Raw genomic sequence first — 24,226 nt, forward strand, 5'->3', positions numbered from 1 at the left:
CCTAATCCCTGGTAGCCATTAATCTGTTCTCCATCTCTATATTGTTGTCATTTTGAGAATGTTATATAAAAGGAATCATACAGCATGTTACCATTTGAGATTGATATTTTTAAAAAATCATAATGCCCTTGAGGTCCATCCAAAATGTTGTTTATATCTATAGTTTGGTCCTTTTCAAAAAGACTAAATTTTTAAAAACTGACAATACCAAGTGTTGATGAGGATGTAGAGCAATAGGAACTTTGATATACTGCTAATGGGAATGTAAATAGGTACAACTACTATGAAAACATATTTGCATTTTCTACTAAAGTTGAAGTGCACCACCTGATTCAGCAATTCCACTCCTAGTAAATAGTCAATAAAAATGTATGTCTGTTGTCATAAATCACAGGAATTTTTTTTGGATTCATCTCCTAAAGTAAGGGAAATAAAAACAAGAATAAATAAATGGGACCTAATTAAAAGATTTTGCATGGCAAAGGAAACCATCAACAAAAGGAGATTACAACCTACTGAATGGGAGAAATTATTTGCAAATGGTATGACCAATAAGGGGTTAATATCCAACATATATAAACAGCTCATACAACTTAACATAAAAACAAAAACAAAAACAAAAAGAAACCCAATTAAAAAATGGGCTGAAGAACTGAATAAATATTTTTCCTAAGAGGACATGCAGGTGGTTAATAGGCACATGAAAAGATGCTCAGCATCACTAATCATCAGAGAAATGTAAATTAAAAGCACAATGAAATATCACCTGACACCTGTCAGGATGGCTCTCATCTAAAACAACACAATAACAAATGTTGGCAAGCGTTTGGAGAAAAGGGAACCCTCCTACACTGTTGGTGGGAATGTAAATTGGTGGAGCCACTGTGGTAAATAGTATGAAGGTTTCTCAAAAAACTAAAAGTAGAACTACCATGTGACCTGGAATTTCCAGTCCTGGATATATACCTGAAAAAAACAAAAAACACTAATTTAAAAAGACACTTGCACCCAATGTTCATAGCAGCATTATGTACAATTGCCAAAATATGGAAGCAACCTAAGTGTGCATCAAAAGATAAATGGATAAAGAAGATGTGGTATACACACACACACACATGCATACACACACACACAATGGAATACTACTCAGCCATAAAAAAGAACAAAATTTTGCCGTTTGCAGCAAAGTGGATGGACTTGGAGAGCATTATGCTAAGTGAGTAAGTCAGAGAAAGACAAATACTGTATGTTCTCATTTATATATGGAATCTAAAAAATACAACAAAGTAGTGAATATAACAAAAAAGAAACAGACTCACAGATATAGAGAACAAACTAGTGGTTACCAGTAGGGAGAGGGAAGGAGGGAGGGGCAATATAGGGGTGGGGTAGTAAGAAGTACAAACTATTAGGTATAGGATAAGCTACAAGGATATGTTGTACATATCCAGGGAATATAGCCAATATTTTATAGTAACTATAAATGGAGTATAAACTTTAAAAATTGTGTGTTACTGTATTGTATACCTGTGACATATAATATTGTATATCAACTACAATTTACAAAAAGGTAAAAAATCATATGTTCACCAAATAAGTGTTCTGTAAAAACATATTTATAACAACATTATTTATAACAGCTATAGTCTGGAAAGGACCTGATGCTCATCAACAGTAGAATGGATTTTTGTATCTGTCTTTTTAAAAAAAAATTAATTAATTAATTTTTATTTTTGACTGCATTGGGTCTTCGTTGCTGCGCGTGGGCTTTCTCTAGTTGCGGTGAGCGGGGGCTGCTCATCATTGTGGTGTGCAGCCTTCTCCTTGCGGTGGCTTCTCTTGTTGCGGAACATGGGCTCTAGGCATGCAGGCTTCAGTAGTTGTGGCACGTGGGCTCAGTAGTTGTGGCTCGCGGGCTCTAGAGCGCAGGCTCAGTAGTTGTGGCGCACGGGTTTAGTTGCTCCGTGGCACGTGGGATCTTCCCGGACCAGGGCTCAAACCTGTGTCCCCTGCGTTGGCAGGCAGATTCTTAACCACTGTGCCACCAGGGAAGTCCCTAGAATGGATTTTTTAAAATTGTGGTTTGATCATACAATAGAGTACCGTAGAGCAGGGATGGGCAGACTTTTTCTGTAAAGAGCTGTGTAGTAAATATTTTAGGCTTTGTATGTCATACATTGACTACGGCAACTACTCAGCCCTGCAGTTGTAGCATTGGTGCAGCCGTGTGCAATATGTAAACAAATGGATGTGGTTGTGTTCCAATGAAACTATTTACAACGACAAACTTTGGCCTTTAGGGGCTGTAGTTTGTTGAACTCTGCTGTAGAGCCACAAACTATAGATGAATCTCATAAAGATAATTTTGTGTTAAAGAAACCATACATTATGATTACTTTTTTATAAAATTCAAAAACAGGCAAAATGAATCTATAGAATTAAAGTCTGAGTATTGGCTGTCTTTAGGAAGAAAGACAGGGTAGTGATAAGAAGGAAGGAGCATGAAGGGTACTTCTCGGGTGCTAGTTATATCATCTTTACCTGAATGGTGGTTCCATAGGTCTGTTCACTTTTGACTACTTATTGAGATATATACCTATGATTTATGCCCTTCTCTAGTGTGTGTATATATATATATATATATATATATATATATATATATATGTATGTAAATTGGGGTGTGTTATACCATAATTAGTTTTAAAAGTTAAAAACAAAACAGAAATGTATTATTTGTGTTCCCATCAGAATAGAACTGTGTTTATTCATTTTTGGCATATGATAAACATACAATAAATGTTCATTGAAGTGGGAGTTGCTAATAGCAAGCTCTGTAGCAAGATAAGGGACAGTGAAGAGTAATGACTCAATTAGCTTGAAGAGCTTATTGAAGACTTTTGGGAAAGCAATTTTGGTATAGGGGAAGTAATCATTTAAGGCATTTTCATGAAAAGAAGATAGATCCTAGTTTAAAAGGCTAACTGGATCTAATAAATGGTGTGAGCTGTCAAGTAACATTCATGTTTGAAGACAGAAGGAAAAGATTGTTTGGATAGTTGTTAAGAGCAAGATGCCACAACTATTTTGTAATGATGATGTTTAATTTGGCTCATCAGACAGATACTTTTGTCATGTCTTTTACCTGCTTACACTCTTTTTAGATGTTACTCTGTAAAGGGTCATGGACCAATTAGCACTGAGGAGTAGTGTAGATGTAATACAGGGTTTATTGGGGAAAACTTACCAGAAGTAATAGAATGCAAGTAGTCCCTCAAACTCTTTTTTTTCCCCACAGCTTCAGCCAGGCTTCGATAGTCTTCATGCATTATGGCCAGATGACCTTCCAGTAGAGAATGGCCTCCACCTCTGTAATGTTTTACATATATGTAGGTCAGGGCAGGGAACATCTATGTGATTATGTAACAAAAATTAGAAAGGGGCCCTAGGGGCAGGGATGGGCCCATTCTTCCTTTGCTAACAGCTTAGACCTACGCAGTATCCTTGCTACTAAGCTTATAAAAGGGGTTTGGAAATGAACCTTCAGAGCCATCTAGGTTTATGTTTCATCACGTTTCCCACTATTAGAAAAAGAGGCAGAAACTTCTTGGACTAGTGTTAAAGGTCTATTAGCTTTCTCCAGCTTCCTTACCGGACCACTGGTTCTAAACAAATTTTGTCATTTACTGAATTATCTTCTAATAAATGATTGCTTATTCCAAGCTTCTCATCTTTGCTCATAGTACCGAATTTAGGATGCTTTTCCCTTTCTCTAAATTCTTATTCTAAGGAGCTGCTTTGTCCCATCTCTTCTGTGATGCCTCCCTTATGATCTCAATTCTTATACCAAATACTATCCACTTTTCATACACTGTCTAATATTATTTTTATGTGTGCATTTCTTTCTTTCCATCTAACTTGTAAATTCCTTAAGGGTAGGGAACATGAATTGGATTACTTTGTAACCTCTATAATACTCTAGTGGCCTTGTGTGTAAATGCTCAACAAATAGTTAATGATAAGAATGTATGTTCTTATAATGTATTTTAATTATAAAATAGTCATAATATTTTAGGGTTCTCGATGCCTCTTTTAGACTCTGAATATTAATTGTTATTAAGTATAATGCTAGATTCTTTATTAGAACATCTTTTCTATTCGGTTGCAATCCCTGTTTTTAAAACTCATTTTCTGAGATTAGTATCAATTATTGTCTGTTGGTTACTCTATTAGCCAGTTTAGTAATTAGATTCCTCCATTCTACTTCAGCAAGAAGTTGAGAACTTTAAGAAGCTAAATCTCATTAGTAAAGAGCAGTTTGAAAACCTAACACCTGAACTTCCTTTTGAGCCAAACCAAGAAGTTCCTGTAGCACCTTCACAGTCCAGGCAAGGTATGTAAATCTGCTTTTGTGTAAGTGTCCGAATAATATTAAAGCAGTTCTAAATTGTTTTAAAGTATGCTTCTTTTTTATTTGTGAAAAACATTTAGATATCTGGTAAAAGACTAGAATTTTAAAACTCAACTTTTATTTATCCTTTGGTGAACTTCAAAACATTTTAGAGACTTAAAAATACAGATTGTAAATTTGGTAAGACAGCCATGTGGTAAATGATCATAGTTGGAAGCCCACCTTACTCTTGGTGAATAGGCAGGTAATCACAAAGGTGATCCAGGAGTTGTCTATTATAACACCACTTCATGCTCAAACCCAAACGCTTACTTAAAAGTAGGCTGAATTGATTGGTTTCTTTATGTGTCTCATTTGATTTTGAGATTTCTGGGAATGCTTCTCTTTGCAAAATAAGAAAAGATTTTCACTCACTTGCTGATTCCTTAAAATATACCACTAGCATCATTCTTTTGCCTTAAGGCCTTAGCTTTGTGTGAAAGTGTAAGTACATTTGGGAGATTCATAAAATTGAATCTGACATTTTCAGGCAAGTGTAACTGATTTTATTATACTTTTTCCTGAAGGCAGGTTAAAGAAAAACTTTTAATTTGGAAAACTTCAGACATCTACAAAAATAAAGCAAATTGTATAATGAAACCCCATGTACCCATTACCTACCCATTAGCTGCTTTATCGTCTCATAGCCGATTTTATTTCATCTTGACTCCACTCATTCTCTTTACCTCCCACTTGGATTATTTTGAAACAAACTCCCAATCATATTATTCATATTTTTTCATTCCTAAATATTTCTGTATGTGTCTTTAAAAAGATAAGGACTACCTATTTTAACACATAAATAAGCCAGTACCATTATCACATCTAAAATTAACAGTAATTCCTTAATATAAAATATCTAGTTGGTGTTCAAATTTTCTCATTCATCACTTTAAAAAAAATCAGGATCCATATAAACTCCAAACATTGCAGTAGGTTGATATGTCTCTTAGTATATAGGTTCATACTGTTGTGGTTTTTTCCCCTTGAACTTTATTGTTGTAGAAACTAGATTGTTTGTCCTGTAGAATTTCTTACATTCTGGACTTTGCTGATTGCATCCCATGGTTTCATCTAACCATTTTCTGGTCCTGAATTTTCTTTAACTGTGATTTTGATACAGAGGCTTGATCAGATTGAGGCTCACATTTTTGCAAGAATATGTCATATGTTGTGTTGAATACTTATACCAGGAGGCACATAATGCTCGATTGTCTCTCTTTGGTGTCTCTCTTTGATAATCATCGCTTGAAGTTTTATTTCACAAGGGGCTTCAAAATAGTGATAATTCTATTTTCATAATTACTTCTTAATTTAGTAGATTACTTCCATAAAGAGGATTTCCCTTAATTGACTATTTGTTTTTCCTGAGATAGAGTTCTTATAGGAAAGGGAATAAATGCTTAATTCTTTCACTTTGTCTACTAGTTTTCAAAGTAATGAGCTCGTTCTCTACATCTTTGGTGACCAGTGAGGAGGTTTTTTGGGTTTTTTGTTTTATTTTAAAATTATCACTATGATCAAAACTATTAGAGCTCATCAAAAAATTTGGTAAAGTTGCAGGATATGAAATTAATATACAGAAATCGGTTGCATTTCTATATAGTAGCAATGAACTATCAGAAAGAGAAATTAAGGAAGCAATCCCAATTACAATCCCATCAAAAAGAGTAAAATACCTAGGAATAAACCTACCTAAGGAGGTAAAAGACCTGTACTTGGAAAACTATAAGTCACTGATGAAAGAAATTGAAGACGACACAAACAGATGGAGATATATACCATTTTCTTGGATTGGAAGAACTAATATTGTTAAAATGACCATACTACCCAAGGCAATCAACAGATTCAATGCAATCCTATCAGAATATCAATGACATTTGTCACAGAACTAGAACAAATAATTTTAAAATTTGCATGGAAACACAAAAGACCCCAAATAGCCAAAGCAATCTTGAGAAAGAAAAACAGAGCTGGAGGAGTCAGGATCCCTGACTTAAGACTATACTACAAAGCTACAGTAATCAAAGCAGTATGGTACTAGCACAAAAGCATACATACAGATCAATAGAACAGGATAGAAAACCCAGAAATAAACCCACGCACGTCTGGTCAATTAGTCTACAACAAAGGAGGCAAGAATGTACAGTGGAGAAAAGACAGTCTTTTCAGTAAGTAGTGCTTGGAAAACTGGACAGCTACATGTACAATAATGAAATTAGTACATTCTCTACATCATATACAAAATAAACTCAAAATGGATTAAAGACCTAAATGTAAGACCAGAAGCCATAAAACTCCTAGAGAAAGACTTAGGCAGAACACTCTGTGACATAAATCACAGGAATGTTTTTTTGCATCTTTCTCCTAAAGCAAAGGAAATAAAAGCAAAAATAAACAAATGGGGCCTAATTAAACATAAAAGATTTTGCATGGCAAAGGAAACCATTGACAAAAGGAAATGACAACCTACTGAATGGGAGAAATTGTTTGCAAATGATATGACCAATAAAGGGTTAATATCCAACATATATAAACAGCTCATACAATGGAACATCAAAAAAACAAACAACCTGATTTTAAAAAGGGCTGAAGAACTGAATAGACATTTTTCCTAAGAGGACGTGCAGGTGGCCAACAGGCACATGAAAAGATGCTCAGCATTGCTAATCATCAAGGAAATGTAAATCAAAACCTCAATGAAATATCACCTCACACCTGTCAGGATGGCTGTCATCCAAAAGAACACAAATAACAAATGTTGGCAAGGGTGTGGAGAAAGGGAACCCTCCTACATCGTTGGTGGAACTGTAAATTGGTGGAGTCACAGTGGAAAACAGTATGGAGGTTTCTCAAAAAACTAAAAGTAGGGCTTCTCTGGTGGCGCAGTGGTTGAGAATCTGCCTGCCAATGCAGGGGACACGGGTTCGGGCCCTGGTCTGGGAAGATCCCATGTGCCACGGAGGAGCTGGGCCCGTGAGCCACAACTACTGAGCCTGCGCATCTGGAGCCTGTGCCCCGCAGCAAGAGAGGCCGCGACAGTGAAAGGCCCGCGCACCGCGATGAAGAGTGGCCCCCGCTTGCCGCAACTAGAGAAAGCCCTCGTACAGAAACGAAGACCCAACACAGCCAAAAATAAATAAATAAATAAATAAATAAATAAGTTTATTTAAAAAAAAAAAACAAAAAAAAAAAACCTAAAAGTAGAACCACCATATGACCTGGCAGTTCCAATCCTGGGTATATATCTAAAAAAACAAAAACACTAATTTAAAATAAAGACACATGTACCCCAATGTTCATAGCAGCATTATTTACAATTGCCAAAGTATGGAAACAACCTAAGTGTGTATCAACAGATGAATGGATAAAGAAGATGTCGTATATATACATATACAATGGAATACTACTCAGCCATAAAAAAGGAACAAAATTTTGCCATTTGCAGCAACATGGATGGACTTGAAGGACATTATACTAAGTGAAATAAATCAGACAGAGAAAGACAGATACTCTATGATCTCACTTATATGTGGAATCTAAAAAATACAAACTAGTGAATATAGCAGAAAAGAAACAGACTCACAGATATAGACAACAGACTAGTGGTTACCAGTGGGGAGAGGGAAACGGGGAGAGGGATTATGAGGTTAGGGGATTAAGAGGTACAAACTATTATGTGTAAAATAAGCTACAAGAGTATATTGTACAACATGGGAGATATAGCCAATATTTTATAATAACTATAAATGGAGTATAACATTTAAAAATTGTGAATCACTATATTGTACACCTACAACTTATATACTATTGTACATCAACTATACTTCAATTGAAAAAAGAAAATTATCACTCTGATCTCATAAATACATTAGATGGGTTTTACTCTACTGTCTTATTGATACTTGGGCCAATTATCAGTTTATTGACTTTTAGCTCCAAATCCACCTTTCATTGCTTTGTTCTGTGATAATGGAGTTGGACTCTTTTTTGAAAATATTATTTTTTCATTTGTTTATATTTATTTATTATTTTTGGCTGCGTCGGGTCTTAGAGCTCTGGGCTCTCTAGTTGAGGTGAGCAGGCTCAGTGGTTGTGGCGTGCAGGCTTAGTTGCTCTGTGGCATGTGGGATCTTCCCAGACCAGGGATTGAAGCTGCAGTTCCAGTCCCCTGCATTGGAAAGCGGATCCTTTACCACTGGACCACCAGGGAAGTCCCTGGAGTTGGACTCTTAACTGTCTTGTTTGCCAGGTGGTTAAGCTTTGTCAGTACTCTAGTTGCTACTGAGTTGGTCATTGTTTCTAGGCCTTTTCCATTGAAAGAGCTTGGACATTTTTTTAAGGAAAATTATGTTACGAATTTATATTGATATTTTTTGTTCAAATTTAGGATTACAGATTTTAATTTTAATTTGTTAGATTTTATATTTGTACCACTTTTTACTTATGTGAAAAAAATATCATTCCTAAGCACAGTAACAGAATTGTTTATCCTATGATATAGTAGCTTCAGAATAACAATAATATTAAATAATATTACTATAAGTACTAAAAGAAGCTTACTTTTAAAAAAATTCTTTAAATTTTTAGGCTTTGAACTTTTAAAAACTTTATACTTTTAAACTTTTTTTTTTTTTTTAACATTCTTAGGGTATTCCACTAAGGATGTTTAGTCTAATTACAAGATTTTTTGTGTTGTTTAATTTGAGTACATTAAAATCGAAAATTTATGCTCCTCACAGCATCATAGAATTAAAGTCCCAAGAGATGTATTTTATTTAATTAATTAATTTACTTAAATTCCCGGGATCTACTTTTAACTTTTTAATAAGTTATGCCATACAATACAGTTTTAAAATTCAGTGACTCAAAGTGATTTAAAGTTATTATTGAAGTCAGAGTTAGTGTGTGCAGTTTTTTTCATGATAAAAGAAGTGACCACATTTTAAATAAATGAAGATTTCATGTTAGCATCTTTGTTTAGTTTGGCACCTTGGACTGTACCCTATGAGAACTATTAAAGAGATATGCAAAGTCTTGGAATAAACTACAGATTACACTCTGGTCCCCTGATAATCTCAATAATTTTTATTGTTAACTGGGCAGATATACTGCTCTGTGCAAAGGGAAAAAAGATAGCATCCCATTTTCAAAGGGAAAGAAGCATGGAGGATATGGTTCACAGCTACAAAAATACATATGATTCATTTGAAAATGGAGCCTTCTTAAAGACAGTGATCTGGTCAACCATCAGCATCTTCCATTGCCAATAAGTGAATATTCTCCCGTATGCACAGTTCGGATTGCATCATATCTACCACTCTTCATTTTACTCATTTTACTTAATATCATCCCATGGGCACGTTCCCAAGTTGTTAAGTCCCAAAGAGATAAATTTTACAATGCATAAAAGTAACAAAGAATTAGAGGGAAGAGGGACTTCCCTGCTGGTGCAGTGGTTAAGAATCCACCTGCCAATGCAGGGGACACAAGTTCGATCCCTGGTCCGGAAAGATCCCACATGCCGCGGAGCAACTAAGCCCGTGCACCACAACTTCTGAGCCTGCGCTGTAGAGCCTGTGAGCCACAACTACTAAAGCCCATGCACCTAGAGCCCGTGCTCCTCAACAAGAGAAGCCACTGCAACGAGAAGCCTGCACACCGCAACGAAGAGTAGCCCCCAGTCGCCGCAACTAGAGAAAGCCCTCGCACAACAACGAAGACCCAATGCAGCCAAAAATAAACACATAAATAAATTTTTTTTTAAAAATTAGAGGGAAGGGGCGGGGGAGATAGGGTATGGGATTAAGAGATACAAACTACTATGTATAAAATACATAAGCAACAAGGATATATTGCACAGTACATGGGAATATAGCCATTGTTTTGTAATAACTTTAAATGGAGTATAATCCATAAAAATATTGAATTATGTTGTATGCCTGAAATGAATATAATATTGTAAATCAACTATACTTCTATTTTAAAAAGTCAATATGAAAAAAGATTAACATCAGTAGAAAAAGTAGTTGACAAAACGTAAACTGGAGCTTCACACAGGGGAAAACTGTATGGCTGGTAAATATGAAAAGATATTATACTCTACTTTGCTGCGATTTGCCAGTTAAAACCATGGTGACATAACATATTATAACCCAGCAGTTTCACTTCAAGAGATACTGTTGCAAATGTTTACCAAAAAGAACATTTATAGCAACATTGTTCATAATATTAAAAAAAAAGAAAACTAAAAAAATACCCATTTATAGTAGAATATAATATGTGGCATATTCATAGAAAGGAAAAATATGCAGCAGTGGAAAATGAAAGAACTAAAGCTACATGTGACAAAATGGGTTAATCTTAAAAGTAGAGGATGTATCGATTTAATGCCATCATATAAAATTCATGGATACATGCATAGCCTGTAGAAACCATGAAGAGCAAGGGGAAGTAAAAAAAAAAAATTAATATAGTGTTTAATTCCTGAGAAAAGGGAGGAATCCCATTTGGAAAGTCTGCAAATGGGTTTGCCTGAATCTGTAATTTATGTATTAGCCTAGTTGGTGGGTTTGTGAGTACCAACTCTATGTTTCTTTTAAATATTGCCTTCCTGGGTTATAAGTGATTAAGCTCTTTAAGTAAAGTCTCAGATATTTACCAAAAGATTTTTTTTTAAATACAGTGTTTTTAGGAAGCTTAAATTTTTTCCATACTTAATTTCTTGTTCTCATTTTCATTTCTAAATCAACTGTATTTTTAAATTTATATATACATTTATTAATCTTCATGTTCTATAATCTCCAATTTTTAAAAATATGAACAGAAAGAATAAACAAAAATTAAGAATAGAAATCAATATATTGCTATGATAAGAAATGTTGAATAGATTAACTTTCAGTTATAAAGACAATTATGGATTAGATTTAAAGAATATTCAGCTCTGTGCTGTTTGTATGTCATAAGTATACAGAAAGATTGAAAGGCAAAAGGATGCAAAATGCTATAAAACAACGTTGGTAATAAAAAGAACTGCTATTGCTATTACAAAATAGAATTTAAGGCAAAAAAAAAGTGTTTGTTTTCACTGTCTTTAATATCTATCTTCCTGTTTATCCCCTATACCCGATTCAAACAGGCTTTTGCCCCTCACACCCCAAATCAGCTTTTGATAGTGCCTCTAGAGATCTCTGTGTTTAAGAGGGGTCATATCAATCATCATCTTCCCCAACAGCACTGGATCAATCATTCTCTGTCTTGAAACACATTCTTCCTATACACTATTTACTTAGTTCTCATTCTACTTCAGGGAGTCTTATTTGCTGGTTCTTCCCCATTTCCCCAAGCTTTGGATGCTTTAGCACCTAGTCTTCAAGTCTCTTCTCTTTCTGATCCTCAGTAACTCCTCAGGTAATAGTATTTAGTTTCATGGTTTTAAATAGAATCCTTATACCAATGAGTGTCAAATTTATGTGTACAGACTCCATCCTATATTCCATATAAATAACCAACTGTGTAGTCAACAGTTTCACTTGGATATTTTATAAACATGTCAAACTTCTTATGTCCAAAATCCAAAGTCTGAATTACCACGCCTTTCCAAGGACTTCTCCCAGACTTCTACATCTCTATAAATGTTAACTGCATCTTTCTAGTTGTACAGGTAAAAAAAAATCTTGATGTTATCTTTGATCCCTTTCTTTTTCAACTTCTATTTCTTATTCCTTCTTATTCCTTTATATCAATTACCCTTTAAAATATATCCAGAACCTAACTACTTCTCCCCTTCTCTACTTCTATCACCCTGGCAAAAGCCACCATCATTTTACCATTGGTTAATTATAATAACTCCTAATCTGTCTCTTTCCTTTCATTCCACCTTACAAGGATCCAGAGTTATCTTCTTTCTTTATTTTCTTTAAAAAAAAATAAAATATAATTTATATTCAGTAAATTTCACACTTTTTGGATATACAGTTTTGGGAATTTTGACAGATGCAGTCATGTAATTGCCACCTACTCAAATTATAGCACAGTTCCATTACGCCCCACAAATTCTCCCATGCTTGTTTGTCGTCAACCCCGTGCCTAGCCTTTGGCAGCCTGTCTTCTATTTTCTACTCCTATAATTTTGCCTTTACCAGAATATCATATGAATGGAATTGTATAGAGTGTAGCCCTTTGAGTCTGACTTCTTTCATTTAGTGTAATGCATTTGAGATTCATCCATATTTTTGTGTGTTATTTGTTCCTTTTTACTGATAAGTAATATTCTGTTACATGGATGTAAGCATTAGTTGAAGAACATGTGGGTTGTTTTTAGTTTTTGGTGATTATGAATAAAGATGCTATAAATATTTGCTTATAGGTTTTGATGAGACTATAAGTCTTCATTTCACTTGGGTAAATACTTAGTGGGATTGCTGGGTCATGTGGTAAGTGTATGTTTAACTTTATAAGAAACTTTCTAATGGTTTTCCAAAGTGGCTGTTTCCTGTGTCATTTTGCATTCCCGCCAGCAATGTATGAGGGTTCCAGTAGCTCCACGTCCTCAGGAGCACTTGGTATTGTAAGTTTTAAAAAAATTTTGCTATTCTAATAGGTATGTATTAGTATCTCATTGTGACTAAATATGCTGAGCATCTTTTCATGTGGTTATTTGCCATCAGTATATCTTTGGTGAAGTGACTGCTCAAATATTTTGACTTTTTTTTTGAGTTTTCTTACTGACCTTTGAGAGCTATTTATTCTAGTTCAAGTCTTTATTACATATGTAATTTGCACATATCTTCTCCCAATCTAGAGATTATCTTTTCATTTTCTTAAGAGGGCCTTTTGGGAGTTCCCTGGTGGTCTAGTAGTTAGGATGCAGTGCTTTCACTGCCGTTGCCTGGGTTCAGTCCCTGGTTGGGAAACTGAGATCCTGCAAGCCACATGGCGTGGCCAAAAAAAAAAGAGTGCCTTTTGAAGAGTAGAACTTTTTTTTTTTTTTCCATGCTGCATGACTTGCGGGATACTGATGTGAACTTCTTATTTTTAATGATGTGCAATTTAAAAAAATTTTTGTGGATTATGCTTTTGGTGTCTAGGTAAGAAATCTCTGCTTAATCCAAAATCCAAAGATTTTCTTTTTCTTTTGTTTTTGAGCAGAGAAAGGTTTATTGCAGGGCCATGCAAGGAGAACTGCGGCTTGTGCTCAAAAGCCCAAACTTCCTTATGGTTTTCAGGGAAAAGTTTTTATAGGCAGAATTTGGAGTGAGAGCTGCTGGGTTTGTGACTTTCTTCTGACTGGTTGGTGGTGAGGTAACGGGGCAGTGTTCTAGGACTCTTGTGCTGAGCCTGAAGTTACCGTCTTCCACCTGGGTGGGACCTTAGTTCCTGTAGAAGAACTCAACAATATATTGTTTTGTTTTGTTTTGTTTTTTAAAGTGTGCTTACATTGAAATACACATTTTATTTATTTAGTTAGTTTTTATTTTTGGCTGCGCTGGGTCTTCGTTGCTACATGTGGGCTTTCTCTAGTTGTGGTGAGTGGGGGCTACTCTTCTTTGCGTTGCGCAGGCTTCTCATTGTGGTGGCTTCTCCTATTGTGGAGCACGGGCTCTAGGCACGTGGGCTCAGTAGTTGTGGCTCACAGGCTCTAGAGTGCAGGCTCAGTTGTTGTGGCTCAGGGGCTTAGTTGCTCCCCGGCACATGGGATCTTCCTGGAACAGGGCTTGGACCCGTGTCCCCTGCATTTGCAGGTGGATTCTTAACCACTGCACCACCAGGGAAGTCCCGATATATTGTTATGTAGTTTCTTTAAGGAGAAACCAGGACCTTGCCCCATTCTGCACTATTGTTTCTTGATGCTCCTCCTTTGTTTCTGCATTCCCTCACTTCCTTGATTAGCAGCTGCTTGAATCTGCACTTTGGAACTCTGGGAGGGTCTAGGAGGCTGAATGAAGCCTATTCCCTATATACAAGAAATGGGGGACACAAAGAATTTGTACCTGGGAGGGCCCCATATGGTCCTGCCCAATTTCAGTCCCCCCTTTTGTTTGCTACTCTTCAATCTTGAGAAAGCGTGTTGGACAAGAAAGGGAATAACATTTTGGACAGAGAGCTTAATCATAAACTTGGCAGAGGAACTTGGTTTTAGGGGACTCGGTTTCAATCCCCACTCCTGTTTCAACCTTCCTCACATCTTTCAGGGAATGAGGTGACGACCACTCTAGCTACTTCCTCCTGAAATAGGGTGTAGTCCTGCCTTGATTTGGGGAATGGACACCGAGTTGGTAATACTCCCCTGTTCCAAGTCCTGGATCTGAGTCTTGTCTGAATAAGATCTCAATCCCTTGGTCTTCCATTTTGGTGCAACAGACCCAATTAGAAGTAGGATGAGTGACAGCCCAAACTTTAATAGACAAAATAGATCTCATTCCCTGAGGAATTCAGGAGAATAAGCCTGAAAATCAGTCTGGACCTGACATTTAGGGGGAGACTTGTAGCCAGTTGTCTAATTTTATTTATTTGTTTGCTTGTTTGTTTATTTATTTATCAGCTGTGTTGGGTCTTAGTTGCGGCACATGGGATCTTTCATTGCAGTGTGCAGGCTCCTTGTTGCGGTGTGCGGGCTTTCTCTCTTGTTGTGACACATGGGCTCCAGAGTGCACACGCTCATTAGTTCCAGTGCTCTGGCTCTCTAGTTGTGGTGCACAGGCTCCAGAGCACATGGGCTCTGTAGTTGCAGCACATGGGCTCTCTAGTCGTGGTATGTGGGCTCAGTAGTTGTGGCGCATAGGCTTAGTTGTCCCGCAGCATGTGGGATCTTAGCTGCCCAACCAGGGATCAAACCCGGGTCCCCTGCATTGCAAGACGGATTCTTAACCACTGGACCACCAGGGAAGTCCCCTGGTTGTCTAATTTTATATAAGTAGGTTTTAACTTCTTATGTGGCATTTACGTATATGTAACAGGAACTATTGGCCACAAAGATTTTCTGTTAGAGGCTTTATATTTTTAGCTTTTACATAATTCAGGTCTCTATTCAATTTTGAGTTAATTGTTGTTTGTTTTCTTTTTTTTCTTTTTGGTGTATGATATAAGTATGGATATGGATATCCAGTGATTTCAGCACCATTTGTTGGAAAGTTTATTCTTTCTCCATTGAACTGACTTTTGATCTTTGACAAAAACCAATTAACTATATGTGTATAGATTTTGGACTCTATATTCTGTTCATATTGTCTCTGTGTTTATCCCTTTGCCACTAGCACAACTTGATAACTATAATCTTAAAATCAGTATACGTCCTCCACCTTTTCTCTTCTTTTAAAAAAATGTCTTGTCTATTCTAGTTTATTTGCCTTTTCATAAAATTATAAAAATAGCTTATTGGTGTCTATAAAAACTCCAACTGGTGTTTTGATTGGAACTGCATTGAATCTTCAGATTAGTTTAGGAAGAATTAACATCTTAATGGAATAGAATCTTCCAATCCATGAATATTGCATACTTCTCCAGTTAAGTATTTTTTTGTCCTTCAGTGTTTTATAGTTTTTGGTGTGTTTTGTACACATTTTGTTGGCTATGTTCCTAAGTATATTATGATTTTGGTGCTGCTGTAAATGGTGCTTTAAAATTTTTATGATCCATTGTTTATTGCTAGTATGTAGAAATAGGATTGAATTTTTTATATGATCCTTTGTGATGTTAATTTTATGTGTCAACTTAACTGGATCAGAGGATGTCCAGATGTCTGGTTAAACAGTACTTCTGGGTTTCTCTGTGAGGCTATTTCTGCATGAGATTGGTATCTGAATTGGTCAGCGTGGTAAAGTAGTTTGCCATCCCCAGTGTGGGTGGACATCATCCAGTCCACTGAGGGCCTGAATAAAACAAAAAAGTGGAGGAAGGAGGAATTTGCTCCTTTTCTGCTGTCTCATTGTTTGAGCTGAGACATCTCATCTCATCTCAGACTGGTATTTATATCATCGACTCCCCTAGGTCTCAGGCCTTTGGACTCAGGCTGAATTACACCACTGGCTTTCCTAAGTCTCCAGCTTATAGATGGCAGATCATGGGACTTCTCATCCTCCATAACCTTGTAAGCCAATTCCTCATATTAAATCTCCTTTTCTATCCTATTGGTTCTTTTACTCTGGAGAATCCTGACTAATACAACTTTGTATCCTGTGATATTGATAAACTTACTAGTAGTAGGCCTAGTAGTTTTTCTATAGATTCTTTGATATATTCTATATTGATGTATTTCTACACAGATAATCATGTTGTCTATGAATAGATGTAGTTCTATTTCTTATTTATCTATGCTTTCATTTATTTTCTTCCCTATTGCCTCAGTTGGCACCTCCAACATGATGTTGAATAGAAGTTATAAGATAAGACATCCTTGCATTGTTTCTGATTTTAGGAGGAAAGCATTCAGTCTTTCACCATTAGGTATGATATTAGTTGTAGGTTTTCCATAGATGCCCTTTATTAGGTTGAGGAAGTTCCCTTTTATTTCTAGTGTGCTGAGAGATTTTAATCATGAATGGATGCTGATTTTTTGTTCTGTCTTTTTTTCTGGGTCTTTTGAAATGATTATATGGTTTGTCTTATTTGGTTTATTTATGTTGTAAATTACATTGATTTGTCTTCAAATGTTGAGCTAGTCTAAGAGTCCCAGGATAACCTCATTTGACTGTGACATATTATCCTTTTTATACATTACTAGATTCAGTTTGCTTTTTTTTTTTAGAGGAATGAGGAATATCGGTTTGTATTTTTATTTTCTTGGATTATCTTTGTCTGGTTTTGGTATCAGGGAATGCTGCCCTCATAAATGAGTTGGTAAGCATTCCTTCCTCTTCTATATTTTGGAATAGTTTGTATACAATTGTTATTACTGATTCCTTATAGGAGTGGTAGAATTTGCCAATGAAGTCATCTGGCCTGGGATTGTTGGAATGTTTTTAACAACAAATTAATTTTTTAAAGAGATATAGGACTATTTAGGTAATCTAGGTTTTCTTGAGTGAGCTTTTATAGTTTGTTTATAAAGAGGTTGTCCATTTCATGGGTGTTTTTGGTAATATTCCCTTTTTATCCTTTTAATGTTTATGGAGTCTATAGAGATACAGGCATAACTCAGAGATGTGGATTTGGTTTCAGACCACCGTAATAAAGTAAATATCACAATAAAGCAAGTCCTATGAATTTTTTGGTTTCCCAGTCTGTATACAGTATGTTTACACTATACTGTGGTCTACTGAGTGTGCAATAGCATTATGGCTAAAAGAAAAATGTACATACTTTAATTTAAAAGTACTTTATTGCTAAAAAATGCTAACCATCATCTGAGCCTTCAGCAAGTTGTAATCCTTTTGCTGGTGGAGGGCCTTGCCTCAGTGTTGATGGCTGCTGACTGATCGGGGATGTGGTGGCTGAAGGTTGGGGTGGCTGTGGCCATTTCTTAAAATAGGGAACAATGAAGTTTACCAAATTGATTGACTCTTCCTTTCACGAACAGTTTCTCTGTAGCATTCAACGCTGTTTGATAGCATTTTAGCCACAGTGGATCTTCTTTCAAAATTGGAGTCAGTCCTCTCAAACCCTGCTACTGCTTTATCAACTTAAGTTTATATAGTATTCGAAATCCTTTGTTGTCATTTCAACAGTCTTCACAGTGTCTTCACCAGGAGTAAGTAGATCCCATCTTAAGAAACCACTTTCTTTGCTCATCCATAAGAAGGAACTCCTCATCCATTTAAGTTTTATCATGAGATTACAGCAATTCAGTCACATCTTCAGGCTCCACTTCTAATTCTAGTTCTCTTGCTCTTCCCACAACATCTGCAGTTTCTTTCTCCACTGAAGTCTTGAACCCCTCAGCGTCATCCATGAATGCTGGGATCAACTTCTTTCAAACTCCTATTAATGTTGATATTTTGACCTCTTCCCACGAGTCACAAATGTTCTTAATGGCATCTAGAATGACGAATCCTTTCCAGAAGGCTTTCAATTACTTTGCACAGATCCATCAGAGGAATCACCATCTATGGCTGCTATAAGCCTTACGAAATGTATTTCCTAAATAATAAGACTTGAAAGTGGAAATTACTCCTTGTTCCTGGGGCTGCAGAGTGGATTTTGTGTTAGTAGGCATGAAAATGTTAACCTCGTCATACATCTCCATCGGAGCTCTTGGGTGACCAGTTTCATTGTCAGTGAGCAATAATATTTTGAAAGGAATCTTTTTTTCTGAGCAATAGATCTCAACAGTGAGCTTAAACCCCCTGGAAGCCATATTGTAAACAGATTTGCTGTCATCCTGGCTTTGTTATTCTATTTATAGACCACAGGTAGAGTAAATTTAGCACCATTCTTAAGGGCCCAAGGGTTTTCCAGAATGGTAAATGAGCATTGACTTCAACTTAAAGTCACCAGCTGCATGAGCCCCTAACAACAGTCAGCCTGTCCTTTGAAGCTTTGAAGCCCGGCATTAATTTCTCTCTAGCTATGAAAGTCCTAGATAGGTATCTTCTTTCAACAGAAGAATGTTTCATTTACTTTGAAAATCTGCTGTTCCTGCATTATGTTAGCTAGATTGCCTGGATAACTTGCTGCAACTTCTGCATCAGCACTTGCTGCTTCACCTTGCATGTTTATGTTAATGAGATATGGCTTTTTTCTTTAAACCTCATGAACCAACCTCTGCTAGCTTCAGACTTTTCTTCTGCAACTTCCTCACCTCTCTCAGCCTTCATAGAATTGAGGAGAGTTAGGGCCTTGCTCTGGATTAGCTTTTGGCTTAAAGAATGTTGTGGCTGGTTTGATCTATCCAGACTTACTAAAACTTTCTCCATATTAGCCATAAGGCTGTTTCACTTTCTTATCATTCGATTAAAGTGGAGTAGCACTTTTAATTTCCTTCAAGAAATTTTCCTTTGCATTCACAACTTGACTAACTGTTTGGCATTAGAGGCCTAGCTTTTGGCTTATCTCCGCTTTCAACATGCCTTGCTCACTAAGCTTAATCATTTCTAGCTTTTGATTTAAAGTGAGAGACGTGTGACTCTTCCTTTCACTTGAACACTTAGAAGCCTTTGTGGATTATTAATTGGCCTAATTTCAATATTTTTGTGTCTCTGGGAATAGGGAGCCCCAGGGAGAGGGAAAGAGATGAGGGAACAGTTGGTTGATGGAGCAGTCAGAATATACACATTATCAATTGTTTACTGTCTTATATGGGTTTTGTTCATGGTACCCCCCAAATAATTACAATAGTAGCATCAAAGATAACTGGTCACAGATTACTGTAACAAATATAATAATGGAGAAGTTTGAAATATTGTGATAATTACCAAAATGTGACACAGAGACATGAATGAGCAAATGCTGTTGGAAAATGGCACCAATAGATTTGCTGGATGTAAAGTTGCCATAAACCTTTAATCTGTAGGGAATTCCCTGGTGATCTAGTGGTTAGGATTCCACGCTTCCACTGCAGGGGGCACAGTTTTGATCCCTGGTCAGGGAACTAAGATCCCACATGCCACGTGGCCAAAAAACAACAACAACAACAACAAAACACCTTTCTCTTTGTAAAAACAAAAACAAAAATGCAATGTCTTTGAATTGCAATAAAGCAAAGCACAATAAAACAAGGTATCTCAGTAACTCTTCTTTCACTCCTGATATTTGTAATTTGTGCTCCCTTTCTTTTTTTTCCTGATCAGTCTGGCTGGAGCTATATCAGTTGATCGATTTGATAAATTTTCTCTTTTTAAAATTTTATTTATTTATTTTTATCTTTGGCTGTGTTGGGTCTTCGTTGCTGCACGCGGGCTTGCTCTAGTTGCGGTGAGCAGGGGCTACTCTTCGTTGCGGTGCATGGGCTTCTCATTACGGTGGCTTCTGTGCATGGGGTTTAGGCACGCAGGCTTCATAGTTGTGGCTCGCGGGCTCTAGAGTGCAGGCTCAGTAGTTGTGGTGCATGGGCTTAGTTGTTCTGCGGCATGTGGGATAGTCCCAGACCAGGGCTCGAACCCGTGTCCCCTGCATTGGCAGGCAGATTCTTAACCACTGAGCCACCAAGGAAGTCCCTGATACATTTTCTAAAGAAGATTTGTTTTCATTGATCTACCTTATTATTTCTCCCAGTAGTATTATTTTCTGCTCTAATTTTTATTTTTCCTTTTTTTTTCTCCTGGTTTGGGTTTATTTTGCTCCTCCTTTTCTGGTTTCATAAGGTAGAAGCTTAGATAATTTATTTGAGAACTTTCTTGTTTTCTATTATAAGAATTTATATTGCTACAAATTTCCTTTTAAGCACTATTTTAGGTGCATCTCACAAATTTCAATATATTGTTTTCTCATTTTTATTCAATTCTAAATATTTTCTAATTTCTTTGTATTTTTCTTTGACCCATCAGTTATTTGGAAGTGATTTTGTTTAATTTCTAAATATTTGGGTATCTGCCTGATATGTTATTTTTTTAAAAATATGTATTTATTTAGGCTGCACTGGGTCCTAGTTGTGTCACTCGGGATCTTCGTTGTGGCATGTGTGCTTCTTAGTTGCGTCATGCAAACTCTTAGTTGGGGCATGCGGACTTCTTAGTTTGGCATGCGAACTCTTTAGCTGTGGCATGCATGCAGGATATAGTTCCCTGACCAGGGATCAAACCCGGACCCCCTACACTGGGAGCACAGCGTCGTAACCACTGGACCACCAGGGAAGTCCCCCTGATATATTATTTTTTAAGAGGGAAGTTTACATTAGTCATTTGAGATTTTTCTAATATAAGCATTTTATCCTATATGCTTTTCTTTAAGCACTATTTAAACTTCATTTCACAGATTTTGGTGTGTTGTGTTTTAATTTTCATTCTTTTCAAAATGTTCTCTAATTCCTCTTGAAACTTACTCTTTGATCCATGAATATTTTGAACATGTTGTTTAATTTTCAAGTGATTGGAAATTTTCCTATTATATTTTTGTTATTGGTCTTATTGATACATAGTTTCATTCCATTATGGTCAGAGAACATACTTTGCATGATTCAATTCTTTTAAATTTGTCGAGGTCTAATTTATGACACACAGTATGGTCTGTCTTAGTGAATGTTCCATGTGCATTGACAAGAATATTTATTCTGCTGTTTTTGAGTGGAGTGATCTATAAATTCTTATTAGAGTCAGTTAGTTGATGGTGTTTGTAAGTTCTGTTCCCTTGCTGATTTTTTTTTGGCTACTAGCTCTATTAGTGAGAGAAAAGTGTTGACGTCTCCAGCTATAATTGCAGATTTGTCTGTTTTTCCTTTAATTTCTGTCAGTTTTTTCTTCATTTATTTTGAAGCTCTGTTTACTAGGTGTACTACACCCTTAGGTTTATTGTGTCTTCTTAGGAGTTGACCTTTATATCAGTTTATACTGTCTTCTTTATTCCTGGTCATTTTATTTGCTCTGAAATCTAGTTTATCTGATTTTGATATAGCCATTCCAGCTTTTTCTTGATTACTCTTTGTATGGTATGTGGTGTGTCTTTTTTCATCCCTTTATTTTTAAGCTACTTATTTCATTATATTTGAAGTGAGCTTGTTATAGACAGCATATAGACTGGTCTTTTTTTAAAATTCAGTCTGACAATCTGTCTTTTAATTGGTATGTTTAGATTGTTTACATTTAATGTAATTATTGCTATGTTTGGATTTAGATTTTGTTTCTTTGTTTCCCTTTCTCTGCCCTGTTTGGGTTACAGTTGACCCTTGAACATCTAGGGGGTTATGGGTGCTGACCCCCCAACATAGTCAAAAATACACGTACTGCTATCTCTCCCTCAAAAACAAAGGAATTGATAAATGACTCACCCAAGGATAAGAAGCTGAAACAGTTTGAATAGAATCAGGACTCAAACCCTAGTTCTTTTGATTCTACATATTGTGATCTCTAATTGAACACAAACTTTTCCCACACTTAGTTAATTTAAAGATCTTTAAAATGAAAATACATGTCCTATATTTATTGAAAAAAATATCTGCTTATAAACTGACCTGTGAAATTTAACCCCATGTTGTTCAAGGGAAAACTGTATATGTAATTTTTTAAATTACATTTTAATTTATCTAGGGTGAGTTTGGCCATATATGCCTTTTTTGTGTAATTATCTTTTTAGTAGTTCCTCTAGGTATTAGGTTGCTCTAGATACACTTAACTTTTCATTTTATTTAGAATCAATATTTTACTACTTCAATAGGAATGTAGAAATTTTACTTCCATATAAGTTTCTTTGTGTTATAGTCTTGAAAATAAATTGAAAATCTTATGTGTTATATTTTTTACTTTTAACTATCAAGTATGTTTTAAAGAACTTAAAAGGATAATAGTCTATTATCTATATTATACTTTTACCATTCTCTTGCTCTTCCTGTATTTATGATGTTCCAAGTTTCTTTCTGATATCCTTTTCTTCTGTTTGAAGTACTTTCTTTAGCAATTCTTTGAGAGAAATTCTGCTGACTATGATTTATTTACCTTAGTTTTCCTTCATCTGATGATGATGTGTTTATTTCACCTTCATTCCCAAAGGATGTTTCCTTGGATATAGAATTCTGGAATGACAGTTCTTTTCTTTCAGCACTTAAAACTGTCAGGCCCCTTCTTTCTGTCCTCCATAGTTTCTGATTTAAAAATATTGTAGTAATTCAGATTGTTCCCTTACTTGTATTGAGTTCTTTTTCTCTAGCTACTTTCAAGAATTTTTATTCGTCTTAAGTTTTTAGCAATTAGAGTGTGATGTGTCTGACCATGGATTTCTCTGGATTAATCCTTGATGGGGTTCTCTCTGTTTCTTGAATGTGTAGGTTCATGCCTTTAGCCAAACTAGGGAAGTTTTTTTTTTTTGTTTTGTTTTTTTTTTAATTTTATTTATTTATTTATGGCTGTGTTGGGTCTTCGTTTCTGTGCGAGGGCTTTTTATTTATGGCTGTGTTGGGTCTTTGTTTCTGTGCGAGGGCTTTCTCTAGTTGCGGCAAGTGGGGGCCACTCTTCATCGCGGTGCGTGGGCCTCTCACTATCACGGTCTCTCTTGTTACGGAACACAGGCTCCAGACGCACAGGCTCAGCAATTGTGGCTCACGGGCCCAGTTGCTCCGCGGCATGTGGGATCTTCCCAGACCAGGGCTCGAACCCGTGTCCCCTGCATTGGCAGGCAGACTCTCAACCACTGCGCCACCAGGGAAGCCCCAAACTAGGGAAGTTTTAAACTATTATTTCTTAAAAAATTTTTTTGGTTCTGCATTTTCTCTCCTCTCAAGGACGTATTGTTGTTCCACAGGTTCCTAAGGCTTGATTAGTTTCTTCCAATTGTGTTTTGCTCTGTCGTTCAGATTGGATAAATGCTATTGATTCTGGCTGCTTTTACTATTTCTCCTTATCACCTGTTGGAAGAAGTTTAATTGTGATTGTCTTGATGTGATTTTCTTCCAGGCTTATTGAATTTTTTATCTATGTGTTTACATATTTTTAACCAAATTTGGAAAAATTTTTAGCCATATTTTAAATTAACATTTAAAATTTTTTAAATTAATAATTTTTAATGTACTTTTAAATCTTTCCTTTCAGATTCCAGTTACATGTATATTAAGCTACTTGAAGTCACATAGCTCAATAATGCCCTCTTCTTTTTCTTCAGTCTTTTTTTTCCTCTGTGTTTTGTTTTGGGCAATTTCTAATCCTATGCTTTCAGGTTAATTAATCTTTTATTCTGCAGTGTCTAATCTATTTTTAAACC

At 36.0% G+C, this 24,226-nt stretch overlaps 1 protein-coding gene across 10 annotated transcripts in view; it reads left to right on the forward strand.

The window, feature by feature from the left end:
* Positions 1 to 24,226, forward strand: part of LARP1B (La ribonucleoprotein 1B) — a 130,935-nt gene that overhangs the window by 75,867 nt on the left and 30,842 nt on the right. For all 10 annotated transcript variants that reach the window (XR_014243880.1, XM_082389755.1, XM_082389756.1 and 7 more), the window contains one exon: positions 4,267 to 4,390. Coding sequence is in view for 9 of the 10 variants with exons in the window: in XM_082389755.1 (XP_082245881.1) it covers positions 4,267 to 4,390 (124 nt within the window). In the remaining variant the exon portion in view is untranslated. The remainder of the gene's footprint in view (positions 1 to 4,266; positions 4,391 to 24,226) is intronic.

The sequence above is a fragment of the Balaenoptera borealis genome (assembly GCF_965194805.1).
Source record: "Balaenoptera borealis genome assembly, chromosome: 4".
Classification (NCBI taxonomy): Eukaryota; Metazoa; Chordata; class Mammalia; order Artiodactyla; family Balaenopteridae; genus Balaenoptera; species Balaenoptera borealis.